Genomic DNA, 18,868 nt, shown 5'->3' with positions numbered 1-18,868 from the left:
GACCTTTTCAAGATGGCGGCCCGCGAATGCTACTCTCGGGCTCGCGCACCTCCCCAAGATGGCGGCGCCCGAGGCCTGGCGCGCCCGGAGTTGCTGGTTCTGTGAGGTAGCGGCGGCAACGACCATGGAGGCCACGTCCCGGGAGGCGGCGCCAGCGAAGAGCTCGGCCTCGGGCCCCAGCGCTCCCCCCGCCCTGTTCGAGCTGTGCGGGCGGGCGGTGAGCGCCCATATGGGGGTTCTGGAAAGCGGGGTGTGGGGTAAGTCGCGGGGTGAGGGGCTACCTCTGGCAACGAGCGGAGACGGCCCAGCGGCCGGGGGGCGCGGGGGGCGAGGCCGGGAGGCCTGGAGCAAGGCCCAGCCCGGGGCACTGGAAGCCAGACCTTTGGGTCGGAGCATGAATTCCGTGACTGACAGGACTGGGCGCAGTAAAGGCGGAGACCAAACCGGCAGGTGGACCCGCACCGCGGCCTGGCCGGGGGGCGCGGGGGGCGAGGCCAGGAGGCCCGGTCTGGGGCGAAGCGGGCCGGACGACAGAGGCAGGACTGACTAGCCGGGCTGTGGGCTCCGAAGTGACACTCGGGCTGGGCCGGGCTGCGGAGTCTCGGATGTCGAACGGACGGTCAGGGATGGCCCTTCTGCTTGGGGGCGGGGGCCGAGGTTGCGAGGCCCGGACGGAGGCCAGGAGGCCAGGCCCGGGGCCACCTAACCAGACTGACGGCGCGGGGCCTCCGGCGTCTGCCTGACAGACCGCGGGGGCCGAGACTCCGGAGGCCAAGCCGCTGAGCGAGGGCAGCCAGTGGACTGGAGAGCGAGGAGATGGGGCTGCCGGAGAGGCCGAAAGGCTCGGGGCGCCGAGGCCTGTCTGACGGCCCGGGGCTGGAGGGAGCGAACAGACGGCCAGGGCCTCGGATGCCAAACTGACTGAGCGACGGACTGACGGGCTGGGCACGGAGTGCCGGAGGCCGCTCGGATTGGCCGGAGCGGCGAGGAAGGGCCAGAGAGCGGGTGAAGGGAGGCCGGGAGAGGATCAGCAATCGACGGAGGCGCGAATGATGGACAGGCGGGAAGGGCCACGGAGGCCCCAGGCGGGGCGACGGCCCGGGGATTCCGAACTGGGAGGGGGCGCGGCGCCGCTAGGAGGCCTGGGTCCGATTGGAGTGAAAGGAGGCCCGGGCCTGAGAGCGGCCGAGACCGCCAGGCCCCGCCTGGGTTGAGGGCGCCCAGGCTGAGGAGCAGAGGCGGGCGGCCTAGGGCGCTGGGGTGAGGGCCTGGGAGGGTGAGTCGACTAGCCCGGCTGGGGGCCTGGGAGCACGGCGGCGGGGTGGGCCGAGTAACGGAGGAGGGAGGCCTGCGGGCGGATGGGCACGAGGAGGCCGGGCCGTGTGGTGGGTACCGCTGGTCGCAGTCTGGCAGCTGAGGAGGAAAGCGCGGGTGGGCGGCCTGGGCACCGACGGTGTGAGTGAAATAGAGGAAAGTGAGAGCTCTGGGGGTAGGCCTGCCCGCACGGGGCGGAGGGAGGCCTTGGGCCTGACTGACTGCTGGTGTGAGGGGGTGGGGCCCGGAGGCCAGGGCTGAAGTTGGGTGAGGAGATGGCAGGCCAGGCCGAGGGCCCGGGGCGGGGGAGGGGGTGGCAGGAGAGGAGGCCCTGGGCCTGGGGGCAGGGGTGTCTAGAGTAGGCCTCAGGAATGGTGGTGGCGGTGCCTTTGCGAGGAGGAAGGCCCGTGTAAGGTCAGGAGTGGGGGCTTGATGTCCTGGGATGGGGGTTTGGGTTACATGCGTGAGGAGGCCGATGTGGAGAAAAGGCCCTGGCGTTTGGGGGGTTGGGCCTCCAGGAATGAGCCCCAAAGCTGTGGAGTGGTTAAGGAGGTCCAGGGATGGAGGAAGGCCCTTGGTGGTGGTGCTGGTGCTGGTGGGGACCGATCCTGAAGAGGCCCAAGTGCCTCGTCTGCTGGGGGAAGACTGTTAGAAGTCCTCAGGCCTAGTGAGGGGGAGGGGATTGTGGAGGCCCTGGACCAACAGCTAAAAAGAGTAGGGTCAGGCTGACTCATGGGAGAAGAGTCTCAGTGGATCTGTGCAGGAGGCTCAGAAAAATCCTGGGGAATGTGGAAGAAGGTACAGTGGATCTGGCTGTGTCAGCCTGGACCTTCCAGAATGCTAAACCTGGCTACCAGGGCAGAGGACTGGGGGTGGAGGCCCGAAGTTGGGAAGGGGAAGCATTGAAGATGTGGGCTGGAAAGAAGCAAGGAAGAGCCTGGCTTAAGAAGAATGGAGAAAGGTACAGAGGAGTTTGTGAATAACGGGATGAGAATCCCTGTGGCTGTGAGAGGGGATGGCTAAACAGGGGAGCATTATGGACAGAGGAGGAAGAGCTCCTATGGGCCTAGCGCAGGTGGACAGTCACACAGAATCAAGCTAGGTCTCTTAGAAGGGCCAAGTAAGAGGCCTGCTAAGCAATGCTATTTTGGAGGAAGGTCTCAGTGTGGGCTAACAGCCAGGAAAGCCTTCCTGGAAGTAGTGCACTAGCATTTCTTTGTGTAGAAAGAGAAGAGGGGAAAATGAGTAAAGGCAGCAGGAAAGGATATAATGAGGAATAGAATAGGTATGTTATACCTTAAATGCCAGGATATGGAACTTGGACTTTATCTTGAATGCAGTAGAGTGACTACATTAGTATAATAGCATAGGGAATTAATGCTTTTCTTGAGCAGGTACGTTGAGTACCTACTATGTAGAAAGAATTGTACTAGGCTCTTGGATATCTAGACTCAGTTATTGCATAAGTAAAGATAAAAGGAGATCCTGGAATGTAAGTTTTGAAAGAATTTTCTCAAGTATCAAGATCTTAAGACTTGTTCTTGGCAGGACAGAGATGCTTTTGACAGGATAAGAATAATAATAGCTAAAATTTAGTGAGATTATGGACAGGCATAGTCTTCAAAAGATTATGAGCATGGTCTCCTTTAATTTTCACAACAATCTTAAGAGGTAGTTATTATTATCTCAATTTTAAAATTGAGGAAACTGAGGCTCAAAGACATTAATTTGTCCATGAATTCATAATTAAGTGGTACAATCAGGATTTCACCCAGTTTTGTCCAATCTAGAGACTAAACCATTTAGCCACAATACTGTAATGCCTCTCAGATCTAGGGAAGTTAGCAAGAGCAAGTTTTGTTTTTAAGATATATTGAATTAAGAGTATAGAGCCTAATTATTTCTATTCTTCATAGGAAAGTGCTAGTTCAGGGTATAGTGGGAGCCCAAAGGATGGAAGTGGCCAGTTTGGAAGAGTGGGAAGGGAATTCAGGAAAGGCTTAATAAAGGGCATGTGATACGTGAAAGATGAGTAATTGATATGCTGAAAATGGCAAAAACATTCCCAGTGGAGAGAACAGCATGACAAAGGCACAGGCAGAAAGCAGGGAGTTAGGTAACTGAAAAAAGTAGTTTAGTATGGCTGAAGTGTAGGAGGCAAAGCAGGGAGCTGGAGAAGTTAGTAGGGCCCAGATTATGAAGAACTTTTTTTTTAATCACACATATTCAAAAGGACCTTTTAAATGCGGAATGGTCCATTAGGCTTGGGCAGAAGTGAACTGCCAGCTCCTAAATGAGCCTATCAGCTTGCTTTGTGGGATTATCTCACCCTTGAAGACATGCATGCCCCTGAAATTCCAGCTGCCAACTAAGTGGCTGAAGATAAGTGGACCAGAGTTTGAATTAAACTTAGGTTAGCTTCTATAAGTTCCACTCGTCAAGTGAGAAGTCTGCCCTTCCGTTTTCCTTTCCAGTAGGATAAATAATGCTTGCAACTCTGGGAGAAAAAAGTAAATTTTATGTTTGGTTTTTGTAGCCCTCCCAGGCCCAATACTTCAAAGCATCTTACCTCTGCTCAATATATATTACTTGGAGAGGATTGAGGAAACTGCCCTCAAGAAAGGTGAGTGTTTTTCTGTCTTTTTTTCAGTCACTGATTGTAAGCAAGGCACCATGATGTTCTTCAGGTAAATATTACACCTGATACCTGCATAGAACTTCATGCTTTTCAAAAGTACCCTCACACCTATTTTCTTATCTGATTTCTCAATGTGCGAAACACAAAACAAGTATGTGATCCCTATTATACTAATAAAAAAGAAACCACAGGCACACAACAATTAATAGCAAAGCCAAATAGAACCCAGATCTTTTGCAGGATCTTAGTTCCCTGACCAGGGATTGAACCCAGGCTCGGGCAGTGAAAGCACCAAGTCCTAACCACTGGACAGCCAGGGAATTCCTGAACACAGATCTTTTTTTTTTTAAGTTATTTTTTTTAATTAATTTATTTTTGGCTGCATTGGGTCTTCATTGCTGCACACGGGCTTTCTCTAGTTGCGGTGCACGGGCTTCTCATTGCAGTGGCTTCTCTTGTTACAGAGCGTGGACTCTAGGCACATGGGCTTCAATAGTTGTAGCTCACGGGCTCAGTAGTTGTGGCTCGTGGGCTCTAGAGCGTAGACTCAGTAGTTGTGGCGCACGGGCTTAATTGCTCTGCACCACGTGGGATCTTGCTGGACCAGGGCTTGAATCCTGTGTCCCTTGCGTTGGCAGGCAGATTTTTAACCACTGCGCCACCAGGGAGGCCCCAGATCTTTTTTTTTTTTTAAATAAACTTCAGTTACGACAATGTTTTTTTTTTTTTAATTCATTTTTTATTTATTTTATTTATTTTTGGCTGCATTGAGTCTTAGTTGCGGCACGCAGGATCTTCGTTGAGGCATGCAGAATCTTTCATTGCGGCGCCCGGGCTTCTCTCTAATTGTGGCGTGTGGGTTTTCTCTTCTCTAGTTGTGGCATGCAGGCTCCAGGGCATGTGGGCTCCATAGTTGTGGCTTGCAGGTTCCAGAGCGCGTGGGCTCTGTAGTTTGCAGCATGAGGGCCCTCTAGTTGAGGCACGTGAGCTCAGTAGTTGTGGCACGCGGGCTTAGTTGCCCCACGGCATGTGGGACCTTAGTTCTCTGACCAGGAATCGAACCTGCGTCCCTTGCATTGTAAGGAGGATTCTTTACCACTGGAGCACCAGGGAAGTCCCAACCCAGATCTTTTGAATCTTTTTTTTTTTTTTTGCGGTATGCGGGCCTCTCACCGCCACGGCCTCTCCCGTTGCGGAGCACAGGCTCCGGACGCGCAGGCTCAGCAGCCATGGGTCACGGGCCCAGCCGCTCTGTGGCATGTGGGATCCTCCCCGACCGGGGCATGAACCCGTGTCCCCCGCATCGGCAGACGGACTCTCAACCACTGCACCACCAGGGAAGCCCCTTTTGAATCTTTTGAACTAGTTTTTCTAATTTATCAAGCTGCCTCCCAAACTCCTCATTGGACACATCTGTTAACAGCTAACGTTCATCTAACTAACCCTGTTCCAAGCACTGTCTTAGGCACTTTACCTGGAGAAACTCATTTAATATTTTCAACAACTCTGTGAAATTGCTATTATTAACTACATTTTACAGATAAGGAAACTGAGGTACAGAAAAATGAAGTAACTTGCCCAAGATTACACTGCTAGACTATGGTTTGCTGATATTTGAAGCCAGGCAGTCTGTCGTTAGAGCCAGTGCTCTTTACCACTCTGACATGTTGCTCCTGTGAACCTAGAAAAGGACATTAAAAGGCTGATGTACTTCACTCATGGAGACCAAGGAGCAGCCAAGTAAATGTGATATTTCTCTCTACAGGCCTCTCCACTCAGGCCATTTGGCGCCGACTATGGGATGAGCTGATGAAGACAAGGCCTTCCAGTTTGGAAGTAAGTTAAGGCACCAGGTAGAACTCTGGCCTGACTTTGCACAGTGAAAGCAGGAATAGCACACAAACACAAGCTGGGTACTGGTAAAGTGCAGGGGCAGGCATGGAATGAATTTGGGAAGAGGTCTCTGATGGCTTGTCACGAAGTTCTTTTCATTTGACATTTGTCACTGACTTGCTTGTTCACCATGTTTGCAGGTGACACAAAACAGGGAAAGGTAGTGATCACAATGGATGGCAGAACCTGGATTCAGATCTTGACAGGGCTGGAGCAATGGTCAAACCTAACAAGATGAAATTTAGCAGAATAAACCAACTCTCCACTTGAGTCTAAAAAATTCTAATTGCATGACCTCAGGGTAGTGGGTGGAGGGGTCCGGCTTAGCAGCAGCTAGAATAAAAAAGATTAAGGGGGTTTAGTCTACATTGTGCTAAAGCTACTCATATAATGACTGTATCCTGAGCTGTGTGAACTAATGTAACTATAATGTAGACTGAAAGACAAGGGGGATGATAGACCTGCTTGACTCTGCAGTGGTCAGGCTATCCCTGGAATATGTATGGAGTATGGAGAAAGAAGTCAAAGCCACATCATATGAGTCACATTTGGAAGACTGGAGATGTTTTTCCCGAAAAAGAGAAGACTTGGGGAACATGAACTGTCTTGAAATATTTGAAAGAGGGATTAACAGACTTGTTCTGGGTGGAAGCTAAAGGAAGATAAATTTTTGCTAAACTGTAGAATTTTTAAACTCTGAGGTTATTGGTGATGAAACAAGCTAATTCCAGAGGTAATAAGCTTCCCATCACTAAGTGCTTAATAGAGTCTGGATAACCACCTGACACAAGAGTACTGTATCAATAGAAGAAGTTCGGCATTGTTGGAGATATTGGACAAGATGACTTTTAGGGGTCCTCTTAGCCCTTAGAATAATAAGATTCTATTATTCATTGGTTCAAATATAACTCACTGGAGCTCTCATTTAAACAGAATTCCTTTTACTGCTCCATAATTAGGTGACAGGACAGATTGAGTTCAATAAACATTTACTCAAACTTACCACATGCCACATCTTATGCTGAATATTAGAGGTACAGACACAATCCCTAATCTTGAGGAACTATCAGTTTAGTGGGGAAATCTGCAAACAAATACATCATGTATGGTAGGCCAAGTGGTATGATAGAGTGTAGCGAGGAGGTTGAAGGAAAAGGGAGTAAGAAAGTCTTTCCTGGGAAGTAGTATTTGAACTGGGCTTTATATAGTGAATGAGGCCAAATGACAAGAGAACAAGCTCTTATCAGAAATTGGAGATTTATTTATTTATTTACTAGGTTCAGTAATAACATTCAGCTCCATCTCCTTCAGCTTTTCCACTTCCAGATCTAGATGCAACCCCTGGAGTTCAGCATAATGACATTGAGGCCCAATGAAATTATCAGGCATTATGTATGGGAGTTAGGCCTTATGAGAAAGAGAAGTGGACACAAGAATGTTAAGAAATGGCAACAGCTTCCTACAACCTTTAAAGAAACATGAGATTCACTTTGTCACAGTGTCTCCCAAGTAGTATGGTTGACTAACAGGTGATGGAGACTGTAATATCTTTCTCTTTGAGAAAGCTTTTTCCACCATTATCTCAAGCTTCCTGGGAAGGAATGTCTATTTGTTATCTGTTTCCTTGTCTCAGAGTATTTCAGAATATATAGGAAGCCCCAGGCCTGGTGGCCTAATAGTCACCTACACAGAAGTCCTGACTTGGAGCATCATATCCATTCCAGAGGGTGTCTGCTTCCACTTCCCACTTTTGCATAACAGTAACCTTCACTTCATTCATAATTCAGACAGTTATTGAATGATTATTCAGTTCCAGGCACTACGCTAGGTTCTAGGTATACAGTGGTGAGCAAGATAGAGTACCTGATTGCTTATAGAGCAATAGTATTTCAAACTGTGTAGTACTAGTGTATATGTGTATTAAGAGATCTGCAGAATAAAACAGATATTCTGGAGACAAAGCAATGGGGAAAGGAAGGATTATTCAATCAGTGGTTCTCTAGTAACTGGTTAACCATTTGGAAAAAATTAAGTTAGAGCCTCACTTTACAATATACTCAATTTCTATATAGATTAAAGATTACATTGTAAAAAGTAAAAGCACAAAACAATTTTAAAAAAGAATAAAGGTGACTGGTTATCTAATCTCAGGGTGGAGAGTGCTAGTAAATAGGCAGAACCAAAAAAGAAAATATGGACACATCTGGCCACATAAAATGCCAACACTATAAATACAATTTAAAAGGCACGTAAAAAACAATATTTGCAAAATAAAAGGATACAGAAGATAAGACAGGTGAACAGTAGAATAAAATGAATACAGATTTGGACAAGTTTCAAAATAATACAAAAATCTCCAATAAAGTAAAATATGTTCAATCTCATTAATAATAAAAAAATGGGAAAGTAAAATTATACCTCTTAAATTAATGAAGTCTTGTTTTAATTTGGTTTTTTAAAAGATAATTCCAGGGGTGGGTAGGTCTTGCATTTTAATATGCTGGTGGTGGGAGCAGAAATGTTACAACTTTCTTGGTGGGCAATCTGGTGATAATTGTCAAGAGTCTTTAAAATATTCAAATTCTTCAACTAGAAATTTTAAGAAGTATATATCTTATGGTATATAAAATTGAGATACTCATGAAAATTTATTTCCAGATGTTCATTACAGCAAAGTTTAATATAAAAAGCTAGAAACAATTTAAGTATTCAATAATATAGAAATTCTTAAATATAGTACATCCATATTTTAAAAATATTAATAAAGTCATTCTAAAAATATTTAAATACGTGGTGGTAAAAATGTTTAATGATGTGGTGATATGTAATTTTTTTAAAAAAAGCCCAGCATTTGAAACTGTTGAGAATTGTCTCAGTGTTATAAACACAGATACCTATAGCTCATCACATATACATATACACTCCCAAAAGTTGGTTTACACATGATTTTTGATTTGCTTCCTTATAGTTCCACAAACAATATTTCTGTTATCAGAAAAACAGTGGACGATATATAGTTTATGAGCATTTGCAGACTCTAACAGTTTAGTACAAGCAAATATTTAGCTCTCCCTAGTTTGTACACACTTCTTCCTTCCCTACCAGTACCTGAGCTGCCAGCCCGTTGTGGATGGGCCAAGGACTGATTGTGTTGGTAAGCAAATGTCATGTCACCTCTTTGGTGGTGCCTCATTTCCCTTACTCTCCCCCAAAAGAAAGTATTTAAATCACTTTGCATTGTATGAACTATAGTGTGTGAACTATAGTGTACGAGTCCACAAAATGAGTGGCTTGGGCTAGATCTCTCAGGTATTTTTCAGCTTTGAAGTTTTAGCATAGAATCTTCTTCAAGGTGGTGATGGAATAAAATGCAGTGAATTGCTATCTGTTTATGCATTAATTCATGAGAAAGAAGCCATTGCAATAGTCGTCAACTAATTTTACATGCTCATTTAATTTTCACAACAACGCTGTCATGTAGGTATAGTTATCTTCCTCAGTTTACAGATGATGAAACTGAGGCAGAAAGAGGAAAAGTGACTTAACCTAAGGTGACAGTTCATGAATGGCCGACCTGACATTCAAGTTGAGGCAGTCTGGCTCTGGAGTGCATGCTCTTAATCACTATGTCATGCTGCTTTCACTGTGGTTATCACAGGTCTGGGGTGTTCCAATTTCAAATATTCTCTCCTGTTGTCTTTGTAAACCAATAAAATGTCTGAAAAACCCAAGTATTTAGTTATCTAAAGTTCATATTCCGCATGCCTTATAGTCGGAAACAGCCACAATATCTTGGTTCATGTTCACCTCTTTGTCCATATTTTAGGCCCAGACCTCATGGTAACCATCTATTTCACTTGTGAAGTTGAAGCCTTGCTAGGGATACCTGCAAGTATTTTTCAAGGCTGTGTGGGCCAGCAAATGTGTGAAAAAAGTGCTAGAATGAGGGAGGATTAAAGGATTCAGGAATACCCTCTTTGCTTCCACTTAAGGCTGAGTAGAGATTTGGCTGCCAGGTATTTTTTTCTGCTGCCCTCAGGCCCCCACACTGCTGCTGGAGGGGCCTTTCTCACTTGTTGCTGCCATGCAGTTAGCTTAAACATGAAGTTGTTCCTAATTATTACCACAGCAGGGTCTTGGGGAATAGCTAGGGCAAAGGGAATGACACTTTTGCCTGAGAATAGGGGCCCACCTCCTGCCAAGAACCTCATATAAACTGAGGGTCAATCTGGTATGAGGGAATGCACAGAGGCAGGGTAGACACCAAAGGAAGTATCTTATTTTTAGCCTTTGGGAACCTCAGGCCTCACTACCTTCAGGCTGAATAAGGACCCTGCTTAACAGGCTCTGCCTCCGTCCAGTCCATTTCACATTTCCCATGTGGGGTAATTATTATCATTAACAACAGGAGAAGTTACATTTTGTATTTTACAGTTTACAAGGTGCTTTAAACTTGCACTGTCTCATTTGATCTTTACAACAAACCTGTGAAGCAGGTGATATTATCCACATTTTACAGATGAAGAAAGGTTTAAAGAGGTCCAGAGTATAGTGGCAGAGCTGGCACTTTTATCAGTCATCAGACTTTCTGTGCACCTTAGGAGAGAATGGGGACTTAGAGAACTATCAGTATTTGTCTCAGTGTGTCCTTTTGGGGTAGGTAGCAGTAATTCCTAATCTCTGATATATACATCAGAATCATCTGGGGAAGGTTTAAAAAATAAAAAGATGCAGGGACCTTACCTCAGATGTAACATAATATAATCACCAAGTCTGGGTACATGGCATATGAATTTTGGGAAAAAGCTCCACAGTAAATTCTGATGTATATCAAAGCTTAAAAATCACTTGTGGAAAAAAAAAAATCACTTGTGTTCAGTTCTTCTAAATTATCAGAATAGCCTGATGAAATCTCATACCCATCAAAGTACTGCCTTGGAGAAAACTAAGATTTGCTGCCTCCTCTCCAGGAATTTCGAATCTGGTTGGGATGAGATGTGTATACAGACAGAGACTCAACACCATGAGACATGTACCAACATCTAAGACCTGAGTAGTCAGTATCAGAGTTCCAACAAGAGAGGTAGGGGGGAGGGGTAGAAAGTGGGGCAGACACTCAATGAGACGAACAGCCTCAAAGAGCAAAATGTTGGTAGGTCCTTTCATGAAGTCTATTTGATCTGGCAATGGAGAGCATTTCTGGCAGAGGTAGGAAAGGAAAAAGGCGGCACGTTTGGGTCAGTGAGGTGACCAGTTTCGCCAGAGCAAAGCATTCATGAGCAAGATGTGGCAGATAAAGCTGCTCAGGTAGGCAGAGGCTATATTGTGGACAGCTTTCCCTGCCAGCCTGAGGAACTTCAAATGTGTTGCAGCACTGATCCCCTAAGCCCTGGGGAGACATTAGGGGTTTTAAAGGAGAATAATGTAATCAGAGTTTTGGTTTTTAATACAAAGATGAACCCAGTGGACTTGTGCAAAAGTTTGGGAAGGGGAACAAGCAGAGGAATCAGGAAGCTAATGAAGTAGCCAGGTGTTAGGTGATAAGGGTCTGAACAAAGGTGGTAATGTTAAGAATAGAAAGTTAGGATCAGGTTGTGAAAACAAGTGTGGAAGAACTTACAGGGTTGAGTGTTTCACTTGGGAGGCACTACAGTAATAATCTCTGAAACCAAATTTCCTGGGTTCAAATCTTTTTTTTTTTGGCTATGCCGTGCGGCTTGTGGGATCTTAGTTCCCCGACCAGGGATTGAACCTGGGCCCTCAGAAGTGACAGCTCAGAGTCCTAACCTTACTGGATCACCAGGGAATTCCCTCTTGGGTTCAGATCCTAATCCTGCCCCTTAACTGTGTAACCACAGGCAATAACATTTGTGCCTTGGTTTTCTTACCTGTAAAATGGATCTAATAGTAATATATACCTCAAAGATGTAAGGATTAAATGAATTTGCATACATTATTTAGAATGTTACCTAGCTCAGTAAACAGCTAGCTATTGGAAGAAAGGAAACTGGGTTCCATGGGTAGCACTTAGTATCACAGCTGTCTGGAATGTTCTCTGCTTTCAGAGCGTGACCTGTTGGCGAGCCAAGTTTATGGAGGCCTTTTTTTCCCATGTTCTACGTGGGACCATTGATGTGTCTTCTGACAGGCGTCTTTGTGACCAGCGCTTCTCACCTCTCCTGCATAGCTCCCGCCATGTCCGGCAGCTCACCATCTGCAACATGCTGCAGGGTGCAACTGAGCTGGTGGCTGAGCCCAATCGCAGGGTTCTGGAGACCCTGGCCAGTTCCCTGCACACCCTCAAGTTCCGCCACCTGCTGTTCTCTGATGTGGCTGCTCAGCAGTCACTTCGGCAGCTGTTGCATCAGCTTATTCACCATGGGGCTGTCAGCCAGGTGTCGCTGTACTCCTGGCCTGTACCTGAGTCAGCCCTTTTCATTCTTATCCTCACCATGAGTGCTGGCTTCTGGCAGCCAGGCCCCGGTGGCCCACCCTGCCGCCTCTGTGGAGAGGCCTCCCGAGGCCGGGCCCCGTCCCGAGATGAAGGGTCCCTCCTGCTGGGCTCACGCCGGCCTCGCCGGGATGCTGCTGAGCGATGTGCTGCAGCCCTGATGGCCTCCCGGCGGAAGAGTGAAGCCAAGCAGACGGCCAGAGCCACACCTGCCGCTCGGGTAACACGCCGGAGCACACAGGAGAGCCTGACAGCAGGCGGGACAGACCCTAAGAGGGAGCCGCTTCCTCCAGCCACTTCCTATGAAGCTCCTGGCACCAAACGCCCACCCTCTGCTCCAGCCACCACCTCCTCTGCCTCTGCTTCCTCTTCTTCCACATCCTCATCTAAACGGGCTCCAGCTAGCTCAGCCCCCCAGCCTAAGCCCCTAAAGCGTTTTAAGCGAGCTGCAGGGAAGAAGGGTGCTCGCACCCGTCAGGGGTCTGGTGCTGAATCTGAAGACCTATATGACTTTGTTTTCATTGTGGCGGGTGAGAAAGAGGATGGGGAAGAGATGGAGATCGGGGAAGTGGCTTGTGGAGCATTGGATGGATCAGATCCCAGTTGCCTGGGGCTTCCAGCACTGGAGGCCTCCCAAAGATTCCGCAGCATTTCCACCTTGGAGCTCTTCACAGTTCCACTCTCCACAGAGGCGGCTCTGACACTGTGCCACCTGCTGAGCTCCTGGGTGTCTCTGGAGAGCCTCACACTCTCCTATAATGGTGAGTGCCCTGGAGGGGCAGGGGTTGGGTCTCCCAGCAGCACCAGCTGTGTGCCCAACCCTGTGGAGGGGAATAGGGGGTGTGATCAGGAAGCTGCCTCCTCACAGGGAGGCAGAAGGCACACACATGATACAGTGGCAGACTGTCGGTGCTAGAGAAGATGAACACCAGGTCTACAGGCTTGATCTAGTTGGAAGCAGGGGTTCCTGAGGGACAATTAGAGTCTGAAGAATGAGTCTACCTTAGATACGGTAGGCAAACCAAGGACAGGTGGGAGAATATAGTGTATACAGGGCCAACCAGGGCTGAGGTTGGATCTCACTAGTCATATCAAAGCAGCTATACAAAAAGGTGTGGGACACCTTTTTTAAAAAAAAATCAGACCAGCAACCTGCAAAACAGCCCTCAGTTCTTCCCCATCTGGTTGTGCCCAGCTAGCCAAATTTCAGTTCTGATTAAATCCAGCAATCTGCCTAGGTTGCTGAACACTGCTAGAGAAAGTCACACAACTGCAGATTGGTGCTACTATATACATTCATGGTCATCATCCGCATATGAACCCTGTTTGCAACATCAGCTCCGTTCCTACCCTACCACTTCAAACCCTTCCTTCTTTTCCTCTCAGCAGATGACCACCTACCTCACAGAAAACAGAAGCCATCACACATGAACTCCTTCAACTTGTTAACCAACCTATAAACTCCTACACTTGCACTCTTCCTTTCTTCCTTCATCACAATGGGAGAAATGGCTGCCCTATCTAAGGCTAACTCTTCTGCCTGTGCTCTGGATACATACCCTCTTACCTCCTTAGGAAAGCACATTTTTCAAATGCCTCAATAAGAGCTAACTTTTATATACTGCCTACTATGCATCTGGCATATTTTAAATATTCTTTAACTAGTTTAATCCTTACAATTCTAAGGTCAAGTGACTTGCCCAGGATAAGTTAGTAAATTGTAGAGCTAGAATTCAAACCCAGGTAACCTGGCTCCAGAACTCATGCTTATAAACCACTTAATGCTGCCTCTCTTTTCTCAATCAGGTATCCACCAAAAACTACCAACACCACCTCCATCTATTCCATTTATTAACTACTGTCCTATTCTTTCATGCCCTTCAGAGACAACCTTAAGAGTCATCTGTGCCCTCTTCTCTCACAGCCACTCCAGCCTTGCTTATACCCCATCTACTGCATCAAGGACCTCGAGGTGACCAAGGTCATCCTTGTTGCTAAGTCCAATATATACCTTCCAGTCCTCATCTTAAATTAATTCTCGGCATCATCTGCTATTAAGTATTGTCTTCTTCAGGAAATAGTCTCATTTCTACTACCTCAAAATTTTCTGATTTATTTTCCTCCTCCCTTTCTGGACATTACTTCTCTCTTAATGTTCAGAGATCCTCAAAACTCTCCCAGTTTACACATGCTTCCTGGACTTGGTTTCAAAGACCAACTATGCTGAAGACACCCCCATTTTATGACATTAGCCCAGATCCTCCTCCTAAACTCCAGACCTATTTATTCATCTGACAACTAGATATCACAGGATTCATAAACCACACTCCCCAACCTGAATGCATCTTCTTCCTTCTAAACAGACCTTCCTTCTCTTCTCAGTGACATTACAGATGATTCAGTTGCTCAAAAGAAACTTGGATTCTTACTCCACATATATTTGGTTACCAGGTTGTACAATCTCTCAGATTCATTTATCTCCACATCCGTAATTCAGACTACCATTACCTCACCTGGATTCATCATTTCAGCAGTTCCTCCTGACTCCATACACACCATACAACTCATTTTTTACACCGCAACCCAAGCATTTTCAAAACTGCAAATCTGTCAATCATCTAAAAATTCAATGGCTTCTTGTCACTCTTATGTGTTTTACTTAGAGGGCCATTCATGTTCTTACCCTGCTTACCTCTATAGTTGAATCGTCAACACTTCCCTCCCTCATACTTTACACACCAGCCACATTGAGTATTTCTCAGTTCTTGGAACCTGCCACTCTTTCTCCTTCGGGTCTTGATATATGCCAAGTTTACTCTGCCAGTCACTCCTCCTTTTAGCCTCTCTTTTATGTTCTTTAGGACTCAGCCAGAGTCTTTACTGATGAAAGCTAAACTGGGTGTTAAGTACCCATCCTTTTACTTCCACAGCACTCTACTTCCCTAGTTCCCATCATATGCTTTTATCAGGCTGTATAGGCAGGAACAAGATCTGGTGCTCATGACTACCTAGCAAAAAAACATGCTTACCAGCTGCTTACCATGGGTAAGGTTTAATTGAATGAATGAATCAAAAGGAGCCTGCTCAGTCCACGGAGAGATAAAGGTGTGGCTTCCAAGGAATTACTTGTTCTGTGGCATTAAGCAACTGCCCTAACCTTTCTGGATCCTACTCCCTTCTGTGGGATGTGGTTATCGTTTTCTGCCCCATTTCCACCCAATGAATTTAAAAGTATTCCCTATTGGATCACTGTCACTCTCCTGCTTAGTTTTCAGATGTTCCCCATGACCTATAGCAAAAGTCCAGAGATCTCTGCTGCTGTCTGGGCCCATCATTCAGCTAGCAGCCACATGCTGTCCCATCACATCCTATCTTCTGTTTTGTGACTCTGCCCTGACTGATGTTTGAGAGCATGGCCCAGTAGAGGAGGCATCAGTAAGCTGGTTACCTGAGGAAAAAGCAAGACAACGGATGAATAGCTGAGAATGATTTAAAATAATCTGGTCCAAAGCTCAGATTTGGTAGTTATCAACAGAAATATTTGGAGTTGTCTCTGAATATTACCCCTACTGATACTCCCACGTGACTGACCCAATCTCTTTCCTGCCATAGGCCTGGGCTCTAATATCTTCCGCCTGCTAGATAGCCTGCGGGCCCTGTCAAGCCAGGCTGGATGCCGCCTCCGTGCCCTGCATCTCAGTGACCTGTTCTCACCACTGCCCATCCTGGAGCTGACACGTGCCATTGTGCGAGCCCTGCCCCTGTTGCGGGTCCTCTCTATTCGTGTCGACCACCCTAGCCAGAGGGACAACCCTGCAGTACCAGGGAATGCAGGGCCCCCTAGCCACATAATTGGGGATGAGGAGATACCAGGTGAAGTACTATGCATGTGTGTCTATCTCCACAGAAGTGTGCAGGTGTATTTGTGTGGGGAAGGCAAAAGATCTCTAATCCAGGCCTGTCACCACACATTCCTGGCTTATCTGTAATTTGTTGCCTTTAGAGCCTGTTCTTAAAGATAACCATGGGTTGGATAGATCCCAGATCAACACCAGCCCCGTAGGGAGTGACTATGGCAGATCTGTCTCCAGAAAGGGGTCTGAACCAAGAACAGACCTGACCGTTAGACTAGATTGGGTCCCCATGCTGTATGTTCCCTTAGTTCCTGCATGTCTCATATCCCACCATTCTGCATACTCTATTTGTGTCTGATTAGTCATCTTCTTGGATTAAATGCACCATTAAGGACAAGGACTAAATCGTATTTTAGCATACTGCCTCGCATATAGTAGACACTCAAAGACAAGTAGACGAATAAATGATTTTTCAGTGAATCCTTTAAGGACAGGATGGGACCTGCAATGGGAGTGAGGTAGCAACGGCCAGCTGTAATCTTCTCTCCCTACCATATCCAGAAAACTGCCTGGAACAGCTGGAGATGGGATTTCCACGGGGAGCCCAGCCAGCCCCACTGCTCTGCTCTGTACTGAAGGCCTCAGGTTCTCTGCAGCAGCTGTCCCTGGATAGTGCCACCTTTGCCTCTCCCCAAGATTTTGGGCTTGTGTTGCAGACACTCAAAGGTAGGACCCAGTTAGAATGGTAAAGGGAGAATAGAAGGGGACTTTGCATTGTTCTTTGAGAACACTAAGGTCCATGAACTTTCCCGATCCAGAGTACAACCTAGCTCTGAAGAGGCTGAGCTTCCACGACATGAATCTGGCTGACTGTCAGAGTGAGGTGCTGTTTTTGCTACAGAATCTGACTCTTCAAGGTAAGTTCATCCAGAGCCTGGGGCATTCGTGGGTCCTCACTGCAGATCTGCCATGGTCTCTCACTGAGCAAGCCACTGTTCTTTTCTTGGCCTTACGTCAACTATAAAATTATCACAGAACCTGCATCACCTTCCTTCTAAAGGGTCCCCTACTCAACTCTTCCTATATTAAACATGGGAAATTACTCACTTGGAGTGCCTCACCTAAAAGTTTTTCTTACCTTCCAGTGGCTGACAAATGATGGTGGTGGGAAGGGATGAATGTGCTGCCAGGAGCCCCCTCATAGACTTGTAGCTAATGCCCACCCCTGCATAGAAGGAAGTGTATGGAGGTCTGCAGAGAGCCTCCCCTGCAGGCTCAATCTCTGGTTTGAATACTGACTGAGTTGCAGCCTTGCTTGGGGTTTTGGATAAATTATTTTCTCCTTCTGGGACTCTGTAAAATGTTCATACCCCTTGCTAAGGCCCTGGGGCCGGAGGGGCAGCACCAGTTCTCATGCTGCCATCAGAACTTATTCCACTTTCTCTTGACAGAGATTACCTTCTCCTTCTGCCGTCTGTTTGAGAAGCGCCCGGCCCAATTTCTGCCTGAGATGGTTGCTGCTATGAAGGGCAACTCCACACTGAAGGGCCTCCGGCTGCCGGGGAACCGCCTGGGTGGGGGCAGGGCCCTGAGGAGGGAGAGGGGGAAGGAGCCAGTCCTTTGACCTAGAAATTCAGTGGGTGAAGGCATACACCTCTCCACTGGGAAGACGGGGGTTGGGATATAGTTGTGCTGGGGCTTTAGGAGTCTGAGCTTCTCCCCAGCCAGAACTGGGTTGGGATACCCTTGTTCCCTGTTCTTGGGTAGAGGTGATGAGTATTTCTCCCCTTCTCCCCAGGGAATGCTGGCCTACTGGCCCTGGCAGATGTATTCTCAGAAGATTCATCCTCCTCTCTGTGTCAGCTGGATATCAGGTACATGTGGGCGTGGGGAAGGTGAAGGGAGGGCAACGACAAGGGATGGAGCTGCAGGGACACAGACCAGGGATTAGTTGACTCCTGGGTGTCTAATCCTTCTCACCCCTACCAGTTCCAACTGCATCAAGCCAGATGGGCTTCTGGAGTTTGCCAAGCGGCTGGAGCGCTGGGGCCGTGGGGCCTTTGGTCACCTGCGCCTCTTCCAGAACTGGCTGGACCAGGATGCAGTCACAGCCAGGGAAGCCATCCGACGGCTCCGCGCCACCTGCCATGTGGTTAGCGACTCGTGGGACTCATCCCAAGCCTTCGCAGATTATGTCAGCACCATGTGATGGGCCCATGCCTCACAGGCCCATACTCAGTACCATCAGCTTGCAGGGGCTGAGGCATGGGCTGCCCAGAACTCCCAACCACCAATTCTATCTTTCTCTTTCTGTCACCTTTTTTCTCTTTCTTCCTTTTTCCCTTGCACTGAGGTCTTGGACGCCTTGATGCGGCCTAGCAAAGGCATTCCCACAACTGGGTTGAGCCTTTGGGCTCCTTACTCAGTACCCTGGGCCAGGAGGTCACAGTGGTCATTAATCACTGAGGACAGCCCCCACCCGCTTCCCTGCCCCGGGGTTCCTGCTTTCCCTCCTCAAGCAGTTACCCAGGCTTTAGTGAAGTGTAGGAGTGCCCACTACCAGGCCTCTCCTCTACTGGGCTCACCATGCTGCTCCCAGGCCTCAGTCCCTTTCATACCTTTATTCCTTTCTTTTTTTTAACCAAAAAAGTTTTTCTTATAAAATAAATTTTGGGCAAACATCATGCAGCCCTTCTTGATGACTTTTCTCTCAGAGAA

At 47.4% G+C, this 18,868-nt stretch overlaps 2 protein-coding genes across 3 annotated transcripts in view; one reads left to right on the top strand and one right to left on the bottom strand.

Moving 5' to 3' along the window:
* LRRC41 (leucine rich repeat containing 41) lies at positions 1–18,834 on the top strand. Of its 2 annotated transcripts, none has more exons than XM_082611923.1 (10): positions 1–257; positions 3,851–3,937; positions 5,718–5,788; positions 11,911–13,057; positions 15,909–16,169; positions 16,712–16,876; positions 16,969–17,067; positions 17,602–17,724; positions 17,949–18,024; positions 18,140–18,834. In XM_082611923.1, the coding sequence occupies exons 1-10, from the start codon at positions 59–61 to the stop codon at positions 18,357–18,359; spliced, it is 2,448 nt and encodes an 815-aa protein (XP_082468049.1). In that variant the 5' UTR covers positions 1–58; the 3' UTR covers positions 18,360–18,834. The 2 variants fall into 2 exon arrangements, with proteins under 2 accessions (XP_082468049.1, XP_082468050.1); XM_082611924.1 differs by lacking the exon at positions 1–257 and adding an exon at positions 1,748–2,275.
* RAD54L (RAD54 like) overlaps positions 13,084–18,868 on the bottom strand; it is a 32,088-nt gene continuing 26,303 nt past the window's right edge. The window contains exon 19 of the mRNA XM_082611926.1: positions 13,084–15,744. The gene's annotated coding sequence lies outside the window, so the exon portion shown is untranslated. The remainder of the gene's footprint in view (positions 15,745–18,868) is intronic.

The sequence above is a fragment of the Mesoplodon mirus genome (assembly GCF_964341445.2).
Source record: "Mesoplodon mirus genome assembly, chromosome: 3".
NCBI classification, from domain to species: domain Eukaryota; kingdom Metazoa; phylum Chordata; class Mammalia; order Artiodactyla; family Ziphiidae; genus Mesoplodon; species Mesoplodon mirus.
The sequence above is the reverse complement of the archived record's forward strand: the minus strand, read 5'-3'. Positions and strand labels throughout refer to the sequence as shown.